The sequence below is a fragment of the Cyanistes caeruleus genome, chromosome 1 (assembly GCF_971803275.1).
Source record: "Cyanistes caeruleus chromosome 1, bCyaCae1.hap1.1, whole genome shotgun sequence".
Lineage (NCBI taxonomy): Eukaryota > Metazoa > Chordata > Aves > Passeriformes > Paridae > Cyanistes > Cyanistes caeruleus.
The window spans coordinates 143,058,591-143,075,552 of record NC_141701.1 but is presented as its reverse complement, the minus strand read 5'-3'; the positions used below and the strand labels follow the sequence as shown (position 1 = coordinate 143,075,552).

General features: G+C 37.2%; 1 protein-coding gene across 17 annotated transcripts in view; it reads left to right on the top strand.

Moving 5' to 3' along the window:
- ZMYND11 (zinc finger MYND-type containing 11) overlaps positions 1–16,962 on the top strand; it is a 105,445-nt gene that overhangs the window by 41,161 nt on the left and 47,322 nt on the right. For all 17 annotated transcript variants that reach the window (XM_023921899.2, XM_023921898.2, XM_023921896.2 and 14 more), the window contains exon 2: positions 4,457–4,591. In XM_023921899.2, the coding sequence (XP_023777667.1) occupies positions 4,476–4,591 (116 nt within the window). In that variant the 5' untranslated portion in view covers positions 4,457–4,475. The remainder of the gene's footprint in view (positions 1–4,456; positions 4,592–16,962) is intronic.

The following is a 16,962-nucleotide window of genomic DNA, read 5'->3' as shown; positions in this document are numbered from 1 at the left end:
TTCGGTGTGTAGGGAAAGTTTCTAGCTAAACTTAGTACTCGATAGTATCTGCTAAATTGGATGCAAGCAGCAGGTCAGGAGGTTCCTTGGGCTAAATTCCTTGATGTTCTGCAAGGTGATTGTTGTTTATTTTGACTTGCAGTTCAGATTTCCATATCCACCACTGTTGCAGCAGACAGCTGTACAGCGTTTGGTTCAGCCGAGTGTGTGCTAATGACTGGTGGCCTTGTTGTTTTGACAGTGCCCGCCTTGCCACTGCTGTGCCAGTGCTGCCACGTGGCAGTGAGGCTGCGCTGGGGACCCAGGGAAGATAAGCTTTGCTCTGTGTGTGTTATCTTTGTATTCATTGAGCCTGCCTGTAAGGAGTGTGGGTAACATTTGGCTCTCGAGGGAAGCTGCACACAGAAAAGTGGTATACTTTTCAGAATGTGTTTAGAACATTAAAGAGGGATTCAAAATACAAAGCACAGTAAAACCATACTCAGAGTGCATGAGGAAAAGTTAGAGTTGGAAATTGAGAACATCAATAGTTTGCTTTAGGCCCTGTGTGAGTGAAGGTGTGATGGAAGTATGTGAACTGGTACATCAGCCGCATAAAACTTTCTCTTTTAGGAGGAGATTTCTTGTATTCTGCAGGTCTCATGGATGCCTACAGTATCTAAGACAGATCCTGCTGATATAAATTCCTAGATTTTCAGTCATCTGTTTGGCAGCCTTCGCTCAGAAGCTTCATCCTACCATAAACTTGCTAACAAAACATGAAGTGGCATGGAGCAAATAATTTTGTATGGACAGGGCATACCATAGCTAAATGAACATAGTGCCCAGCAAATCATACAAAGGAAATGAATTTTTACTTCAGCTTTAAGCTCTTCTTTCCAGGATTTTTAAATGAATGCTATAGCAAAAGAGGAGGATGAGTAACATTTCCAAGCATTTATCTGTAAATGTACAATCCAGTATTGTGGTTTTAAAGAGTCTCTGGACTTCGAACTTCTTTAAAAGACTGCATGAGTGAATCAGCCTCTTTTGATACTTAACATCTGAGCCATAGATTTTTACACATACTCACACACACTGCATGTTTATGCTCATTCTCTCCTGTGTTTGTGTGTGTGAACCTACACATAAGCAAATAAGGGGAGTGATAAATACAGATTTAAGATTCTAACATGTCTCCTGTTAAAATGTAAACTGCTATTTGCATGAGTAAGTTGTTCCTGTGGAGACGCTGCGAGGAATTCTGTTGCTTGGAAGTAGCACTCAAAGGCATTGTATGAACTATTAACAGCTGGATTCAAGTTCACATTAAAATGTTGTAATAATATAGAAAACTGCTTATATTTTTGGAGGAGTGCAGGGAGTAGACTGTTGTGGTTAGTTTTACCATAGAGGAAGAGTGACTGCAATGAACAGCAAGAAATATGCCACAATCTTGTAATCTTTTTCTGTAATGTAAGAAGACTCTGTATTTTTTTCTACACCATGAAATTAAAAGATTAAAATAACACTAAAGTAGTCTGGGCTTTTGGAAAAAAACAACAAGCCTATTTTTGTATTTTTGGCAATATGGTGTGTAAGAACTGCTATTTCAGTAGTATAGTGTCAACTCCTGAGTTTAGCGGAAGTGCCCTTAAATAGTAAACCAAAGTTATGAAAGTGAAATGTATATTCTTTGAAGGCAGAGCACCTGCTAAAATTATTGTATCTTGAATAGGTAAAAAAAAAAAAAAAGGAAATAGAACAGGTGTGATTGCTGTGTCCCGTGTGTGCCCCTATTGCCATTATTTCCAGACAAACAGAGGGGGAGAGCCATGGCCGTGTGTGCAGCAGTGGGAGCAGGGGCCCAGCCCTTTGGGGGCAGCCATGGGTTGTGTTTTGGGGTAACATCTGGCCCAGTGATGTGGCAGCCCTGCAGCATTCAGGGATGGAAGGTGCACGCCTGTCCTGAGGGCTGAGTTAGCCATAGTCCAGGGCATGGTCTGGGCTTGCTTCAAGCCAACACAGTCCAAGAGGATGGGGCAAGGGGCTGGCCAGAGACTTTACTCTGAAAGCACATTCCAAAGGGAACAGTGACCCCACAGGGCCTTTGCCACTCTGCAGCCACAGGTCTTCAGGAACTTGTGGTCATAGTGTTCCTTTACTCTCACTCTCCCTGCCTCGAGCATGGGCTTCTTCTCCCACCCCAGAGAAGTGGGAATTCCTTATCCCCAAAGGCCAGCCTTCCCTTTGGCTGCCTGGCAGGGCCATGGGGCCGTGCACAGGTGGCGTCCCCAGGACCCTGCGCTGTGCGAGGCCCTTGGGCACAGGCGTCACGGGGCTGTGAGAGAAAACCCCACTGTCCCCTGAGCCGGGTGCGGTGCTCACACGGCAGCCATATGCTGGGCTGCCAAAAACAGCGACTATTTTTAAAGGAGTTGGGATTACTAAATAAACTGAGAACTGGTCTGTTGTTTCACACTGCTATCGGGGTCAGGAAGGACAAGTGCTTGCTCCTCACATGGGGATGTGATGCTGTGCAAGAGACCCCATGTCCGGCTTGCTGGCTGCCATATAGTCTGACAGCTTATGTACCAGAGAATTTGTAGAGAGCTGGAATAAGAAGAATGATCTTTCAGTCATGTCTCTGTTAGGAAAGAAGTTTTATCTTAAAACAATAGGTCTGTAAAGATTATTGGGTTTTGTGTTAAGATTTGTGATTTACTCTATTTCTCTTAAAAATTAAATTCTACAAATAGTTACATGTTTCTTTTAGAAATTGGCAGGGGTTTTTTTTAACTTGAAATGGCCTCATGTTCTGTGAAATGAATGCAGAGGAGCTCACAGGGATGCAGTGTCTTTTCCTGCTGTTCCCAATGGAGACTTTCTTTCTCTGAATCATTGTCAGGCGATGCTATCTACTGCTGTCACTCTTAGCTGTATGTCTGTCACATTCCCTCTTATCCTTCCATCAAAACTGTATTCTGGGCTTTTTTTTTCTGGGGGATCCCTCTAGTTGCCCTTGCTTTTAACCCCAGAGGGAGGAGATTTCTAAAGCTGAAATGTGGGATCAATGTGTGACCACATCACATCTCATGTGCTGCTCTGTTCTGCCCTTCCCTGATATCTCCTGCAGCCAGGAATGCCTCATGGACCTGGGCATGTACATACCACTTCCCATTGTCGTCCTTTTTCCTTTTTTTTTTTTCTCTTTAAATGGGCTACATAACATAAAGTATAATGCTGTTAAATTATGTCTTATCCTTAATAATGGAACGTTGCCATTCATTTCATTGCCCCTGTAAAGTTAGTGAGTGTCATGGAGTTTATATCAGATCCAAAACTTGAGAGCCTTCTTTGATAAGTAACTGTAGGTCCCATAGACTTGAAAATTACATTGCTGCAACTGATAGAATACTCAAATCTGCTTCATTTTTCTGAATTTGAGAGCACGGACACTTTTAGTACTTAAATTCCCATCTTTAACATTGCACAGATGGTGAAATTTTTTTGCATTTTTTGTATTATTTTGGGTTACTGAAGTTAATATTCTGCTAGCTACAAATATCCGCGTGCATACCACAGAGTTCATTCTGAGGACAGAGCTCTAAAATAAATTATAGACCTTGGTAGCACTCATAAATCAGTCATTTTTTCATTGAGAAAGTGGTGGCAATGGAAGAAAGTTATTTAGTGATCAAAATGCATCGTTAAGCTTTTAAAAAGGGATTCGGTGCCTGTAGTAGAGCTGTAGGCGATTTATGGCTTATCTGTACTCATTGCCTCCAGCTTTTGGAAAATTTGTAAACAAAGCCAGATGCTCATTATGTTCCTGTTCAGGGTTGGTTAGATGGGTAAATGCCATCAGAAGCACTTTGGTCCTGTTGGGTTTTAGCATGTTACAGAAAATGGAACTGCTCCAAATTTTTTTTTTTTTAATATTTCTCATCCATGAAAATATACTTCTGGTTTTTCCTCATAGAGTCAACTTTTTAAAAATACCTGTAAATGATAAGAGCATGAAGGTAATGCTCCAAGAACTGTGTTTTATGTTAAACTGTGGGTCCAGCTTTTTCTCTGTGTCAGAATTCATGCTTATGCTGTATGATGCAGTCAAGTACCATTCGCCCTCTTAGACAATGTGGGAGGTTGTGGCAGCTTCAGTCTGGGGTAGTTTTGCATTTTTACCAAATACAGGGAACTGAGATACGAACTAAATTTATTGATTTCATATATTTTACTGCTTATCTTTTGTCTTCTGTTTAGATTATGTGAAAGGGGTTCTTGTAGATGACTTTTTTTTCTCTTTTTACTGCTCTGTAAACACTTGAAAACATGTTGTTATACACAAATTTAATGACTATGCAACAACACATTTTTCCTTGTAATCATATTTCATGTAATTTATTTTGTAATTCTTGGTTAACTTTTTGGTGTATTTTTTTTTATTATTATTTTTTTTATTTATTGTCTGCAGCTGACCGGGTAAACAGGTCATGGCACGCCTAACGAAGAGACGACAGGCAGATACAAAAGCTATCCAGCATCTTTGGGCAGCTATAGAAATAATCCGGAACCAGAAGCAAATTGCTAACATTGACCGTATTACAAAGTAAGTGACCTGCTCCAAAAAAAGTCTTGGTGAGAGGGAAGGTTGATACTATTAAAAGCCCATAGAGACAGAGATAGTAAACATTGTGAGAGACTGTGAAAGAGTTACATGCAATTATATGTTGCTAATTAATTATATATAGAAAACCAAATTTACCAAAGTGAACACCTGAAAATCCAAAAGTGAGGTTTAATTCATCGAATTGAGATCTTACCTGGTATTTGTTTTGCATCATTAGGAAATATGTAACATTTCTAGTACTTTAATTGAATTTAGCATTTTGGAGTTGATAGCTTGGTCAGAATACAAGAAGTAGATATAACAGTTAAGGAGAAAAGGGCAATAAAATCTGTGAATAATCTATTTCTTTAGGAAAATGTGAGAGGTTAGTGTAGGACTTTCCCAGAAGGCAAAGAGAAATCTGAAGTGTTAGGTTGCTCAAATAAATAAGAAGCCATATTTGCCGAGATGTGCATAAGATGCTATTAGAAAAGACATAAGATGATTACCACGTTTGATTAATACTGTTAAAATATTCATCAAGGTGTATTAGGTACACACACAGATACTGGATTCTGGATACACACAGAAATACATATTTGTTCTGTGGAGCTTGCACTGTGTAGAAAGGTCTACGATATTACTTGTAGCAGCCACTGTAATAAAAACAGAGGGCTTTGTGGCTCTCTCTGCTTTGTCTGCATTTTCAGGCTGACATGTACGTCACATTAGTCAAAGTAATCAATATGAATAATTTAAAAGAACTAAAGTAACCAGCTGGCAACTCTTCAGTTGCCAGAACCAATGTGAACTGATAATGAAGCCAGAGACCACTAACAGGGAGAGTTACAAACAATGCAGGTGACTAACGAAGTGAAAATCATTATAACATGGTCCATGACAAGGGTCCGCTGACAGACTTTGGAAGTTCTGGGGTGGTAGTGACAGGCAAAACTGGCTTCATAAGTGGAAGTGTAACAGTTCAGGTTCTCCAAACATAATGGACAGTGAAGTGCAGGAAGAAAGATGACATCCCAAATGAATTAATGTGTACCTGGCTTCTACAAGAAGAAAAATGGACCATCAAACTGAAAAGCACTTTTCCAGAGATTGGGAATTCCAAGAGGGTTTGGAAGGAGATTGTATTTTAGGGAATTTCACTTTTGAGGTCACAGTGGAGTTTTAGAAAGCATTAAAGCATATATACATATTTTCATCATGTCTCCAAGGAGACAAGTGGATAAACTAATGCTATACACTTTCTGTTTTAACATTTCAAATTACTTGCTCTAGGCTACATATTAGCTGAGTTTGTTAGCTGTTTGTGTTCTTTTTAGATGTAATAAAGGGAGACAGGCATGTCTAGCTGGGAATTCATCCCAGTCTTATGAGAGATGCCTACTTTAAGATAGTGGGAATAACATTTAGCTGGGTAAAGTTAGGTCAGACAAATCATTACAAAAAGGTTAAGAAAACAAATAATCAGATACTAGAAAAAGAAGTACTGCTCTTGGTAACTGATGGGTAGTTTGATTTTTTAAAAAAGTCTAGAACCAGATTGTATGACTCATTTCCAATCAGAAGAAAAATAAGTGACTAAACTTAAATACAAGAAGCCTTAGTACTTTGAGAAAGATGAACAAGTTGTTAGCAGTGAAGAGTAATCCAAAAAATGCTTGGGCATTGTAAATTCTCCCCATGCACATCAGTGACAAGAGTGATGAACACTGATCTAGTTTCTGTTATGTGACATTCCTATGGAGATAACTTTTGACAAGGAAATGATAAAGACCTTTGAATTGCTTTATGGTACTAGTGGTTGATGAGGAAACACAGATGACATAGTAAATGAGTATGCATAATACATAATATTCAAAATAAAGTTCCAAAATTACCATGGCATCAGAATATCTCTTCTGATGAAAACTGAGCAGCTAATATATTCTTCCAGGCTCTAAATCATTTGGGCAGGTCAACTGCAATTCCTTAAAAGATCAATCAGTGCCTGGGCATGTAGGCAAACATATGAATACTAACAATTTTTAAAGCCAGTGGTCAAAATTCAAAATTATGAGCATGTGTACATAGTTGGAGCTGAAAGGAGGGTTTTGGTATTTGTACTAGTAACATTTTTTAGAAGTGTTAATACCTCTTGAGAATAATAGAAAGTTATAATGACTGACATTATGGAAGCATGTCATATTCCTGAATAAGAATACATAAAAAACAGTGACAATTTTTTTTTTATAAATCCATAAATCCATATTTAAGGTAAGTAACAGTCTTCCTATGTGTCATATAGTGGATGACAAATGGGTACTTTCAGAGAACTTCACATGTTGAAAACGTGATTCATGATTTAGTTTTTGAATGGATTTTCTTTTCTCCTGATTTAAGAATTCATTTGCTGCTAGAGACATGTTGTCCTGGGTACTTTGTGACCTGTTAGTCTAAACACCTTTATAGCAAATTGCTGTGAAGAACTGTTGCTTTCTTCATTAGGTGGTTTGCTACTTTCAAGCAAATATATTTGTTGGCTCTTCTCCTAATGTGCATTCAGCATGGTTGTCTCGCTCTTCTTTATCTATTCTTGTTTATTTAATTTAATTCTTAATTTTCTAAATCTTCTGGTGCTGAGTAGAAGATACTGTACATCTCAAGGAACATTTACTTTTGATGACTTGGGAGGAAATGTTCGTAATATAAAAAGAGGATTCATTGTTTGTAGATTATGAACTGTTTCAACTCAATATGCAAAACAGACAAATTTATATAACACATGCAAGTATGCAAATTGTTACCTGTGCAGTTTAAATATAATTGATATAAGATTACTTGGGTAAAGAAAGACTTCCAGAAAATACTGTCAGTGGAGAGTAGACAAGAAAAATCTACCGAACTAGGCACACATTTTCTGTAGAGAACATAAGAGTAGGAGGATAGTGTAGGAGGAGCCTAGAGCACTAGAAGGTACTTCTGATATTATCAGGAAAAACCTATAAGGAAAGAGGCCCTTTAATTAAAAGTAGACTAGATCAAGTATGCTTTACTTTTTAAATTGATGAGGGGGAAAGGCAAGAACAGAAAAATGCGTGATTAGAAGTGATTGAAAACTGTCTTACATCAAGGGAAGAGTCACTTGGAAAATTTGAATATGCAAGTTAGAGCCTTTAAGAAATTAATTAGTAAGCTTTTTGAACTTCTGGCAATTTTTTTAGAAAAGTCATTGCATGCAGAGAAGTAAGAAGCACAGGAAAGGTGTCTGTTTTTGTAAAGAATTAAAAATGCTGTTGTAAAAATGGTAAGAGTATGACAGAGTTAATTGGAGTGTTATATAAATACTTAAGGCATTGGTAGGAAAGAGACCACACTGCGCAGACTCAGTGTCTCAGAAAAAAAACCTTGACAAATCATCATATGAAAGGGCTTCTGCAGTTTTACTGACTTCCTGTGAGGATACATTGTAGTTGGAAATGCACTTTTCATGGGTTGGAGAGAAGCATTCTTCAGTAACTTGAAAACTGAATGAAGGACTGAAAACCAATACTAACAAGAAGCAAGAGTGATGCGAATTTAAAGGAATTTGCATTTAGTACTCTGAATGCAAACTACCTTTGGAAGAGGACTTTAAAATATATGTTTAAGTTCCTACCTTTGTACATAAGCTTCAGTATATTCCATGCATTTTTATTTAATGAGAGAGCTCACTTGAAGGCAGTGGTAGCATTTCTGTAAAGGTACAGAAAATAAATATTCTCTCCTGGCTTATATTGTCACAGGGTATCTCAAGTCAATGAATTGCAATAGTTTAAAATTTGACTACAAAAACTAGCTAGTATTTCTAAATCACCCCATATCTTAATAACAAAATTACATTTCTAAGAGGTATTTATCAAGAAATATGACTTACTCTTCTGTCTAGACTTGATATTGGGATAATTTGACCCTAGTGTATCAATTATTTAGATGGGCATTATTGGTATTAGTTTTGCTGTAGACACTAGTGAAGAAATGTCTTTCCATATCCTGTGAATCCTCTGTCAAGAGTGCAGCCTGACAAATTGTTCATCCCTAAATTGTGTTACAAATTATGACTATGCTTTGACTTCCTGTTTTTTCCTCATTATCTTCCATCTGTTCTGGTTTTGGGGTAACCTCAATAATTGATTCTATGGAATAAAATGCCTTAAAATACACTGGGAAAAAGGCATGCATATTTAGATGAGTAGGATAAATTATTGACATTCAGTTGCATAGCAGATTGGTAAGTATTTCTGTACAGACATGTTTTTAAAGTTCTCTTTTTTTGGCTATTCCAGTCTTACAGTTCCTTTTATATGTTTTCTCTATAATTCCCTTGCAGGTAATTGGACTCCTAAGATTTAATTAACTGTTAATTAAATATGTACCCCTTTTCTCACAAAATACTTGGTTTCCTCAGTAGCAATATATGAACATTTCATAACCTTTATGATTAGTTCATAGCTCATTAGCTATTAAGTTAATGTTATTAACATACCCAGTTGGAAAATCTGGTATTCCAGAACTATTATTGTCAGCTTTCAAGATATTTTTTCATTATAAACAGATAATTATTCTGGTTTCTAAACTGTTCCATGAAGACTAATGTAAAGAACCAAAACAATTCTTTTTTTCCTCACATCCTTCCTCATGATTTTTTTCCTCTCTCCCTTTGTTGCATTTCATGATTAATTAAGTTGATTAGCTTCTCTCTCTGTCTCTTCTATAGGCTGTGTCTGTACCATCTCTGTGGCGACAGGAAATGCTCTGGCACTCTCTGGAGCTGGGGCTACACCTCCTTGCTTTTGGTTCACAGAGTGTTTCTTTGGCCCTGACATACTCTTTGTTTGTTTTCTATGTGTGTGTGGTTCCTCAGTTCTAAGCTCCAAAAATAACACAGCCCACAGCAATGCTATTCTTGAAACCTGAAGATAGAGACACGATAGTTCGCCGTTGGGCACGATGTGCAGGCATCTGAGGACACACAGCGTGCTGCAACTGGCTTGGGTGCCCTTGGCAGAAGGAGCCACTGTTGGCATGGTTCACATTTGGGATCTTTGTCATGAGCAAACCAAGCCCTGGGCCATGCTTTGCTTTTTCCCTGGAGGGAGAACTTGTCTTTCTCCAGAAAAGAGCCTGAGAATAAGTTAGGGAATGAAACCAAGAGTGGCTGTAGGACACAAGGTAGAGGTATCCCAGCTTTGGGGGCAATGAAGCTGATGGATAGACCATTAGCTGGGATAAAACTGATAATGCTGTAATTCCACACTTTATATTATTTTCAGATAAAGTGATACCAAAACCATCTGTTCCATCAATCAGAAAGCTGTTTTACCCCATTGGTGATACAAGAAATTTATTTTTTTTTCATTAATAAATACAAAGACTTTCATCTTTTTTAGTTGGCTTTCAAATAGGATGGTGCAGTACTAGGTCCCTAAATGATCACAGCTGTTTTTCCCATACTTGTTTTGTGGACTCATTCTTGCTATATTGTAATTTAATATAGGTGCAGCTCAGTCAGAACGTCAAACAGAAATGAGCAGAACCCAAGCCAGTGTAAAGGAGACTCTGTTAGCTCTGTGCAGACTGACATTAATCAGCGTTGATGGGATAGCATGCCAGACAAGAATTACTGAGTATGAAAGATTACCGTAAAATAATGAGATTTTCTGGTCCCAGAGTTGAGATGGAGTTGGTAAAAGTCATAGATTGAGTATGTGATCCTCTCAGTTTGACATTTGGACCTAGGAGGGGGATTTCTTCTCCAAATATCAGTCTTTGGAATTTTTCTAGTCAATGTCTGAGAAGAGCTATGTTCATATATCTGGTTTTGTTGCCTTAGTTGTTTTGCTGTTCCCTTTCTTTCTGTCTACTTTAACGGAAAACACTCTATAGAAGCAATGATTAAAGTTGAGAATGAGCAATTTATTCTCAGGTACAGAATAAATGCATCAGAGTATAAATAAGAAAATGAGCAATTTGAATGGATAGGGAATAATCACACAAGTATATAAAAAAGAATATGTGATGAAATGGCAAGAAAAAAATTGGAAGAACAAGTTTAATTAATTAAGAAAATTGTTTATTTGAAGCTTAGATATTTACTAGAAAAAAAACCAAAAACCTGTTACTATTCATAGTACTTTTGATGAAAATTTAAGTCTTCCTAGTATTCTAGATGTTGCAACTTAACAGTCATGCATAAGCAAAAATAGTATGCCATAGGAAAGATTAGAAGAGCAGATGCCTCTGGATTTATAACTAGATAATCCTGTTGTTAAACTCTGTATGAACAGAAGTATTGTACCACCTGATATTTCTTTGGTTGAAATACAAGCTTAGAAATGTTTTTTGGTTTTTTTTTTCTTTGTTGGTTTCTTAACCTTTGTCAAGCCATTCCCCTAAAATATCTGTCTTTTTGTTGCTGGAGAGCAGGCTTACCTGAAAGCAGCTGTTTGAAGTAGAACATCCTCCTGTTATGCAGGAGAATGCAGTGATCACTCAAGTTCCCTTTTTACCAGAGTTACTGGCTTCTTTTCCATATCTGTACATCATTTTCATGTATGTTTTAAATGTGACTATTTGAAGAAAACAGTGTTATTGAAACCCTGGATAGTACACTGAAGACTTTTTGACTGTGATATTCAATGTAATAGCAATTCCTAGTTATGCAAGGGTAAGCAAAAGTGTGGAGTACAAGGTCTGATAATAGAAAGCATGATACTTCCTCAGCAGTCTACATAGTCGCTTCCAGAGGCTGCCTGTCTATTCAGTGTTCACCTGTGAGAAAACTGACTTCATTTTGTATTGGATTGGCAGAATTATAGATAATGTGCATTACAGAATACATCATTGGGAGGTGACAGGGTAAAAAACACTTAGTTTTCAATACCTCCTCATGTGTTTCCTGTTACAGGTAAAGACAAGGCACTTTTTTTTCTGTCTGACTCCACTATATCAATCTCCTTTGTAATTTCTTTTACTTTCCTTCTCTGTTTCTCATTATAAACTTCAGCTACTTCTTTAAGTAAGTTCCAAACCAGTGTGGGGTTTTTCTGTTTTCAGAACACTGTTTTTATGTTAAATCAAGAGAATGAACTGAGTTTGGAGTTTTAAGGCTTGTAAATCCTTAGTCAGAGCTCATACTGCAGAAAACAAAAGTCTTCTCTGCTTTTTCAGCGATATTTTGACCAATTTAGTTAAAAATCATTATATTAATAAAACAAAAACCAGTGTAAGATTGATCATCTGATTCCCTAATAACAGAATTTTTAGTACAAGTACTTTGGTCATATATAAAAATTGTGTTATGGGTGCATAACAAGCAGTTACAAGCATAGCACTACATTGCAGAAAAATACGCTGGACACCAAAATACTTGACTTGTTTGACATATTAATTTTTTATACTGATGGCTTCACAGTGAGGTTAAATGATGGATTCAGGTTAAATTTGTTGTGTATTTTCAAAAGCTCAGTTGTATTCCATAAAGTAACAAAAAGAACACTGAGAGTTGCATATGTGCAGGAAAGTACAGGGGTTCTCACCTGTTATTGCATCATAACTGATACACAGATTTGCTTGTAAATTTGTACTAAGACTGACCAATGAGGTAATATTCTCCAAGCTAATAATGACTTTTAATACCCAGGTTAAAAAAAAAGTTGAAAGAAAAATAAGAAACTAAGCTAAACTGTTTTTATAAAAATCTTAAGAAGAAATGAAAGATTGTGATTTAATTGCACAAAGGGTGTTCACAATGGCATATGTTCATTGGATTTCACCTGTTCGTTGTAGATAGATAGATTCACCATACAACTTTTACCTGCCTGTTTATAGGGTGTGTAATCTTAATTTTGTGTAAGATTTTGGAGTTATTTTTTGGTTTGGATGTTATTTAGTTTTAATATTGCTCATATTAATGGTCCATTTGAAGTGCTGCCTTTAAACATAACTGACTAAAGAGAGTGGAAACAGGCATTGCAGGAAAAAATGTAAACTTTTCTTATAAAAAGTGCATTTCTATATCTGAATTTGCTCCAAGTAGTAGTGGAATTAAAATCGCTAAATTAATACATTTGGTTGAAGTATTATCTTAAGTTTATAATGTGTATTAATAATTACTGTTTTTCCCACTGAGCTCCTTTATTGATACAGCTTATTTTTTCTATTTGTGTAACAATTCTATTTAATCATGTTAATTAAACTGGTTAAAGGAATACATAAAAAGAAGTTCACATGTGTTAAACAGTGTTACTTCTAATTTCTTAGGGATGATTTTTCCATCAGCTTGGTACAGAGGCATTGTCCCCTGTTGCTTCCTGAATTGCTGGGTCTGCTTTCCAGTGCTGGCTGTCGAAGACTAATTCAGTGCCTGATGTGGAAAATTCTTCACCAGGAGACTGACAGATTTCTCCAGCCTCACTGCCTTTTTCTCCTGCTTTATGCAGAATACAGGGAAGGGAAAGGATGCTGTAGCTGGCTGTCTAATCATTATACCTGTAAGGGTTTAGCATAAATGACTGTTTTGTTGAGAACTAGAGCTTGAGGTGGAGTTTTTTCTGTATTTGCTTTGATCAGAAATATTACTGCAGGCACATCTTGTTCCTACAGTTCATTCTGAAAAAAAATAAATAAGTGCTCAGATGTTCTGATGAATTTTGCTTGATCAATTTTCCTTATCTAATAATTCTGCTCCTAGGAATGCTCTTACATGATATTGCTAGTGTGGCATTTTTCTTTTTCTGTCTCAGAGGTCAATGTTCTTCATTGATTTGGTAAGTGAGGTCATCTCTGGGCTGAACATGAGTATGGTAAATAAAATGATTCACAGTAACAGCACAAACACATAGTTATTAACCACAACCATACTCCTTGTTTGATGTTTGTTAGTAAGTGCGTACTCATTTTAACTCCTCTTATTAAGTGTTACTATAAAAGCTGTAATATTCAATATTTAATACAATCCATGCAAACTATGAGCTCTAGTAGGAATATTGAGAAGGAAAGGGATGGAACTGATTTGAAAATCACTGTCCCCATTTTCATGTACTCCATACTTCCATTAATATTTGTCTTGAAATTGTGTAAGTTTACACACAAAAATACATAAAAGGCTAACTTTATTTCTAATTATTAAAAGCAAAACAATTTTTATGTCACAACAATTATGTTTTATGCCCAAATCATAGCATCATTGTAATAACTGAAAGTGGAACTTCTAGCTTGTGTTTTGTTTCTTTGCTGTAAATAAATGTGACTTTCTATTAGAAGTAAGAGATAAAAATTGGTGGGACATGGCCATTTAACAGCTTGTTATCTGACCTGAAGTGCTCATCAAGGCTTTCTCTGTAATCAGTGGAGAGAGAATGATCTCCAAAGCACTACTCATACCATCTATTTTAGGCTGTGGTTTCATATTCCCATTCATATAAACAATATCATCACCAAGAGCAGCAGCTCTGCTCTGATGGCTTTTCCAGCCGTTGTGCTGTTCCCTAGATGGTAATAAGGTGAACATTTGTGTGACATAGTGATGATTCTGAAACTCAGCTAGACTAAAAGTAATGTAACAAAAAAAAGAAAAAGTACACACAAAAAAACCAACCCCAAAACCAGAAAGGTTTTAACTCAGATAAGAATGGAACTTAAATTAGATAGAAAGCTCTAAAAAACTGAGTGATGAAAGCATCCAGCTTCATTTTTTTAACATGTTTTGAATTGAGATGCTCAATATGAGCTGACTAAATATTTAATTTGCAAGGTATTAGCTAGGATGTTACATTCTGAGTCACATAACACTTGTTTGTCTCTTCAGTACATCCAAAGAAAAGAGCTGGGTGGAAGAGTGGCCCTGCAGATACACGAGCATTTGTACCTGTGCATGCAGTGCCCCCGAACGATGAGTGCTTGTTTGCCAGTCGTGCTCAGTGCATGCACGTGTGCAGTACCAGCACTGTCACATATGAGCTTTTAGGCTGGAAAAATGAAAGGAGAGCCCTTTTTTAGATGAGTTCCTCCATAAGATGGTGGTGGGGAGAGTTTTCTGGATACAAGTTGAATGGCTTAGTGCCTAAAGTTCTTGCTTTTCATGGTCTTGCTGGTGGGTTACACAATCTACAGCATATAGTGAAGTATGAGTGGAGTTTAAAATACTGAATCAGGGAATTACCTGGGTTAACATTACTGTGCTTTTTACAGAAATGACCCAGGTGATTATAGTTATAGGTGCATGCGTGGTGCCTGGGATTTCTAAAGTGCGCACAAACATGATCACCCCTTAGCTTCCTTTCAGCAGCAGCAGCACAAACATCAGGCAAATATGAATTTAACTGAACTGCTGAAATTTAATGCTGCACTATCAAGTTTATGCATTCATTTTGTTTTATAAAAACACTGCACAAAATTAGTTTCCACATTCATGCAAATTCTGACTTTCTAGACTACAAAGGAGAGATGAAACAAATTTTAAAAAACATTTCCTGCTTGGATAGTATAAGTGTCTCCAAAATGGATGTTGCAGATACTAATGTCAGAGGGAAAAGTAAATGCATGTTTTCTCTGTAATTCTTGGAATTTTGGACTGTATAAAATGTAGATCATGTAAGAAGTATTTCATTGCAGAGGCAGCAGTGCTGTCAGTGCCTGCGTGGTCTGTGCATGTGCTATTGGTATGTGTAGTGCAGTAGAAATCAAATGCAGCCTGTTCCTATACCTACATCTCATTGTGGAGTATAAATACACAGGGAGAACGCTGTGCTTTGGTTGTGTTTATCTTAGTGAATACAATCTGTATAATTGAAAATTCAGAAAGTGTAAATACATCAAAAAGTGTCCTAGAAAACAAAAGTGAGCTGCTATGTCCCTACTGTGGCCAGTTCCACTTTCTCTGTGTCTGTGCTGTCTTCAGCTCTCAGTTTCTGGCAAGCAGGGAATATCTGTGTCAAATACCCATAATGTTTAGTCTGTGTTTTATGGGAGTTGAGTGGTACCAGGGTGCTACATGGGGGAAGCAGGCAACCTGAGCTTCAGAGTGAGACCTTGAGATACAGCTGTGAGCACAGATCTTCACCTAGCTTTCCACAAGGAGAGCTGATGGATTCCTGATTTTTGAGCCTGTGTATTTCAATTCTTATGTCATGGAGCTGTATTTCTTAAAAAAAAATTAATTAATCACAGCCATCTCTTCAACTTTTTCTTTCAGTATGACCAACTGGCCTATTCTTTGCAAATTCTGTTAAAAAAAACTTAAAAGAAATGTGTGGGCCTTCTATAAAATAGCTGTCATGCCCTGAAACTGAGGGAAAAGGCATAATTTCTCACTAGAGGTAGGAAGACAATATAAAACTCAGATTTTTGGCTGCTTTCCTTCTATTTTATGTATTATTCCTTAAGGTCTGTCCCTGAATCTAGGACATTTTTATGTACCTGTAGCTAACATTTAAAATTAATGTCAGTCTTTCAGTTAAGTTTAATGGGATCTGCTGTATTTCCTCAGATCTCAATTTTATCAGATCTCAGTTTATCAGACCTCAAATTTATCAGTTCTCAACTCATCCCTGGATCAGCAGATAGTCTGCTGGCAGCGGCAGGCTGCTACTTCCCTTTGCACTGGGGGAAGGTGGAGGCATCCAGCCTAGAGAGAGATAATTGATCAGACCAAGATTACAGAGTTTGCCATGAAAATTAACATCTACCTACACTTGCCACACTGTTGTATTTTTGCAGCTATTTGTGATATGTATTTTATTTCAGTCTTGTACATACATTTGCTGTAACATTTTTTCAATGCTTTTCTTTTGATTCAGTTCAGGTGGATGAAAATGCAATTCCTTATGAGTTCAGAAAAACTGAGTTTTTTTTTTAAATACCTGTGTCAGCTTCCTAGCATAAGTAACCTTCCTTCCTTCTCTGCCCAGATTTCTTGTATGGGCTACAGTACAGCAGTGCCCATTTAAACCATTTTCTGCCTCTTGGTAGGCCACAGATGCCTTCAAGAGGACTCTTTGGGAGCAGAGTTAGCTATTTTTCCACGCTGTATTTTGAAGCCATATAGATTTGACTCTTTGAGACAGGGTTTAGCTTCATGCTGTGTCTTGCAGAGCACCAGGCAGGAGTTGTGAGCTGTGTGACAGCTGTGGGTGAAAAGTGCACCATCTGATCCCCTGCAAGTGCTGGCTACTTCTGTGTCTGTTTTGCTCCCATGGTGATCACAGCTTTATAGTCGCTTCCTCCACACCTCTAAGATCAAACCAATCTTCTTTCTTTAGTTTTAAGGTTACGAAGCACATATATTAGATGTAGGTTTTTATAGAAAGACATTATGGACACTGGCTAATTTGAGAAAA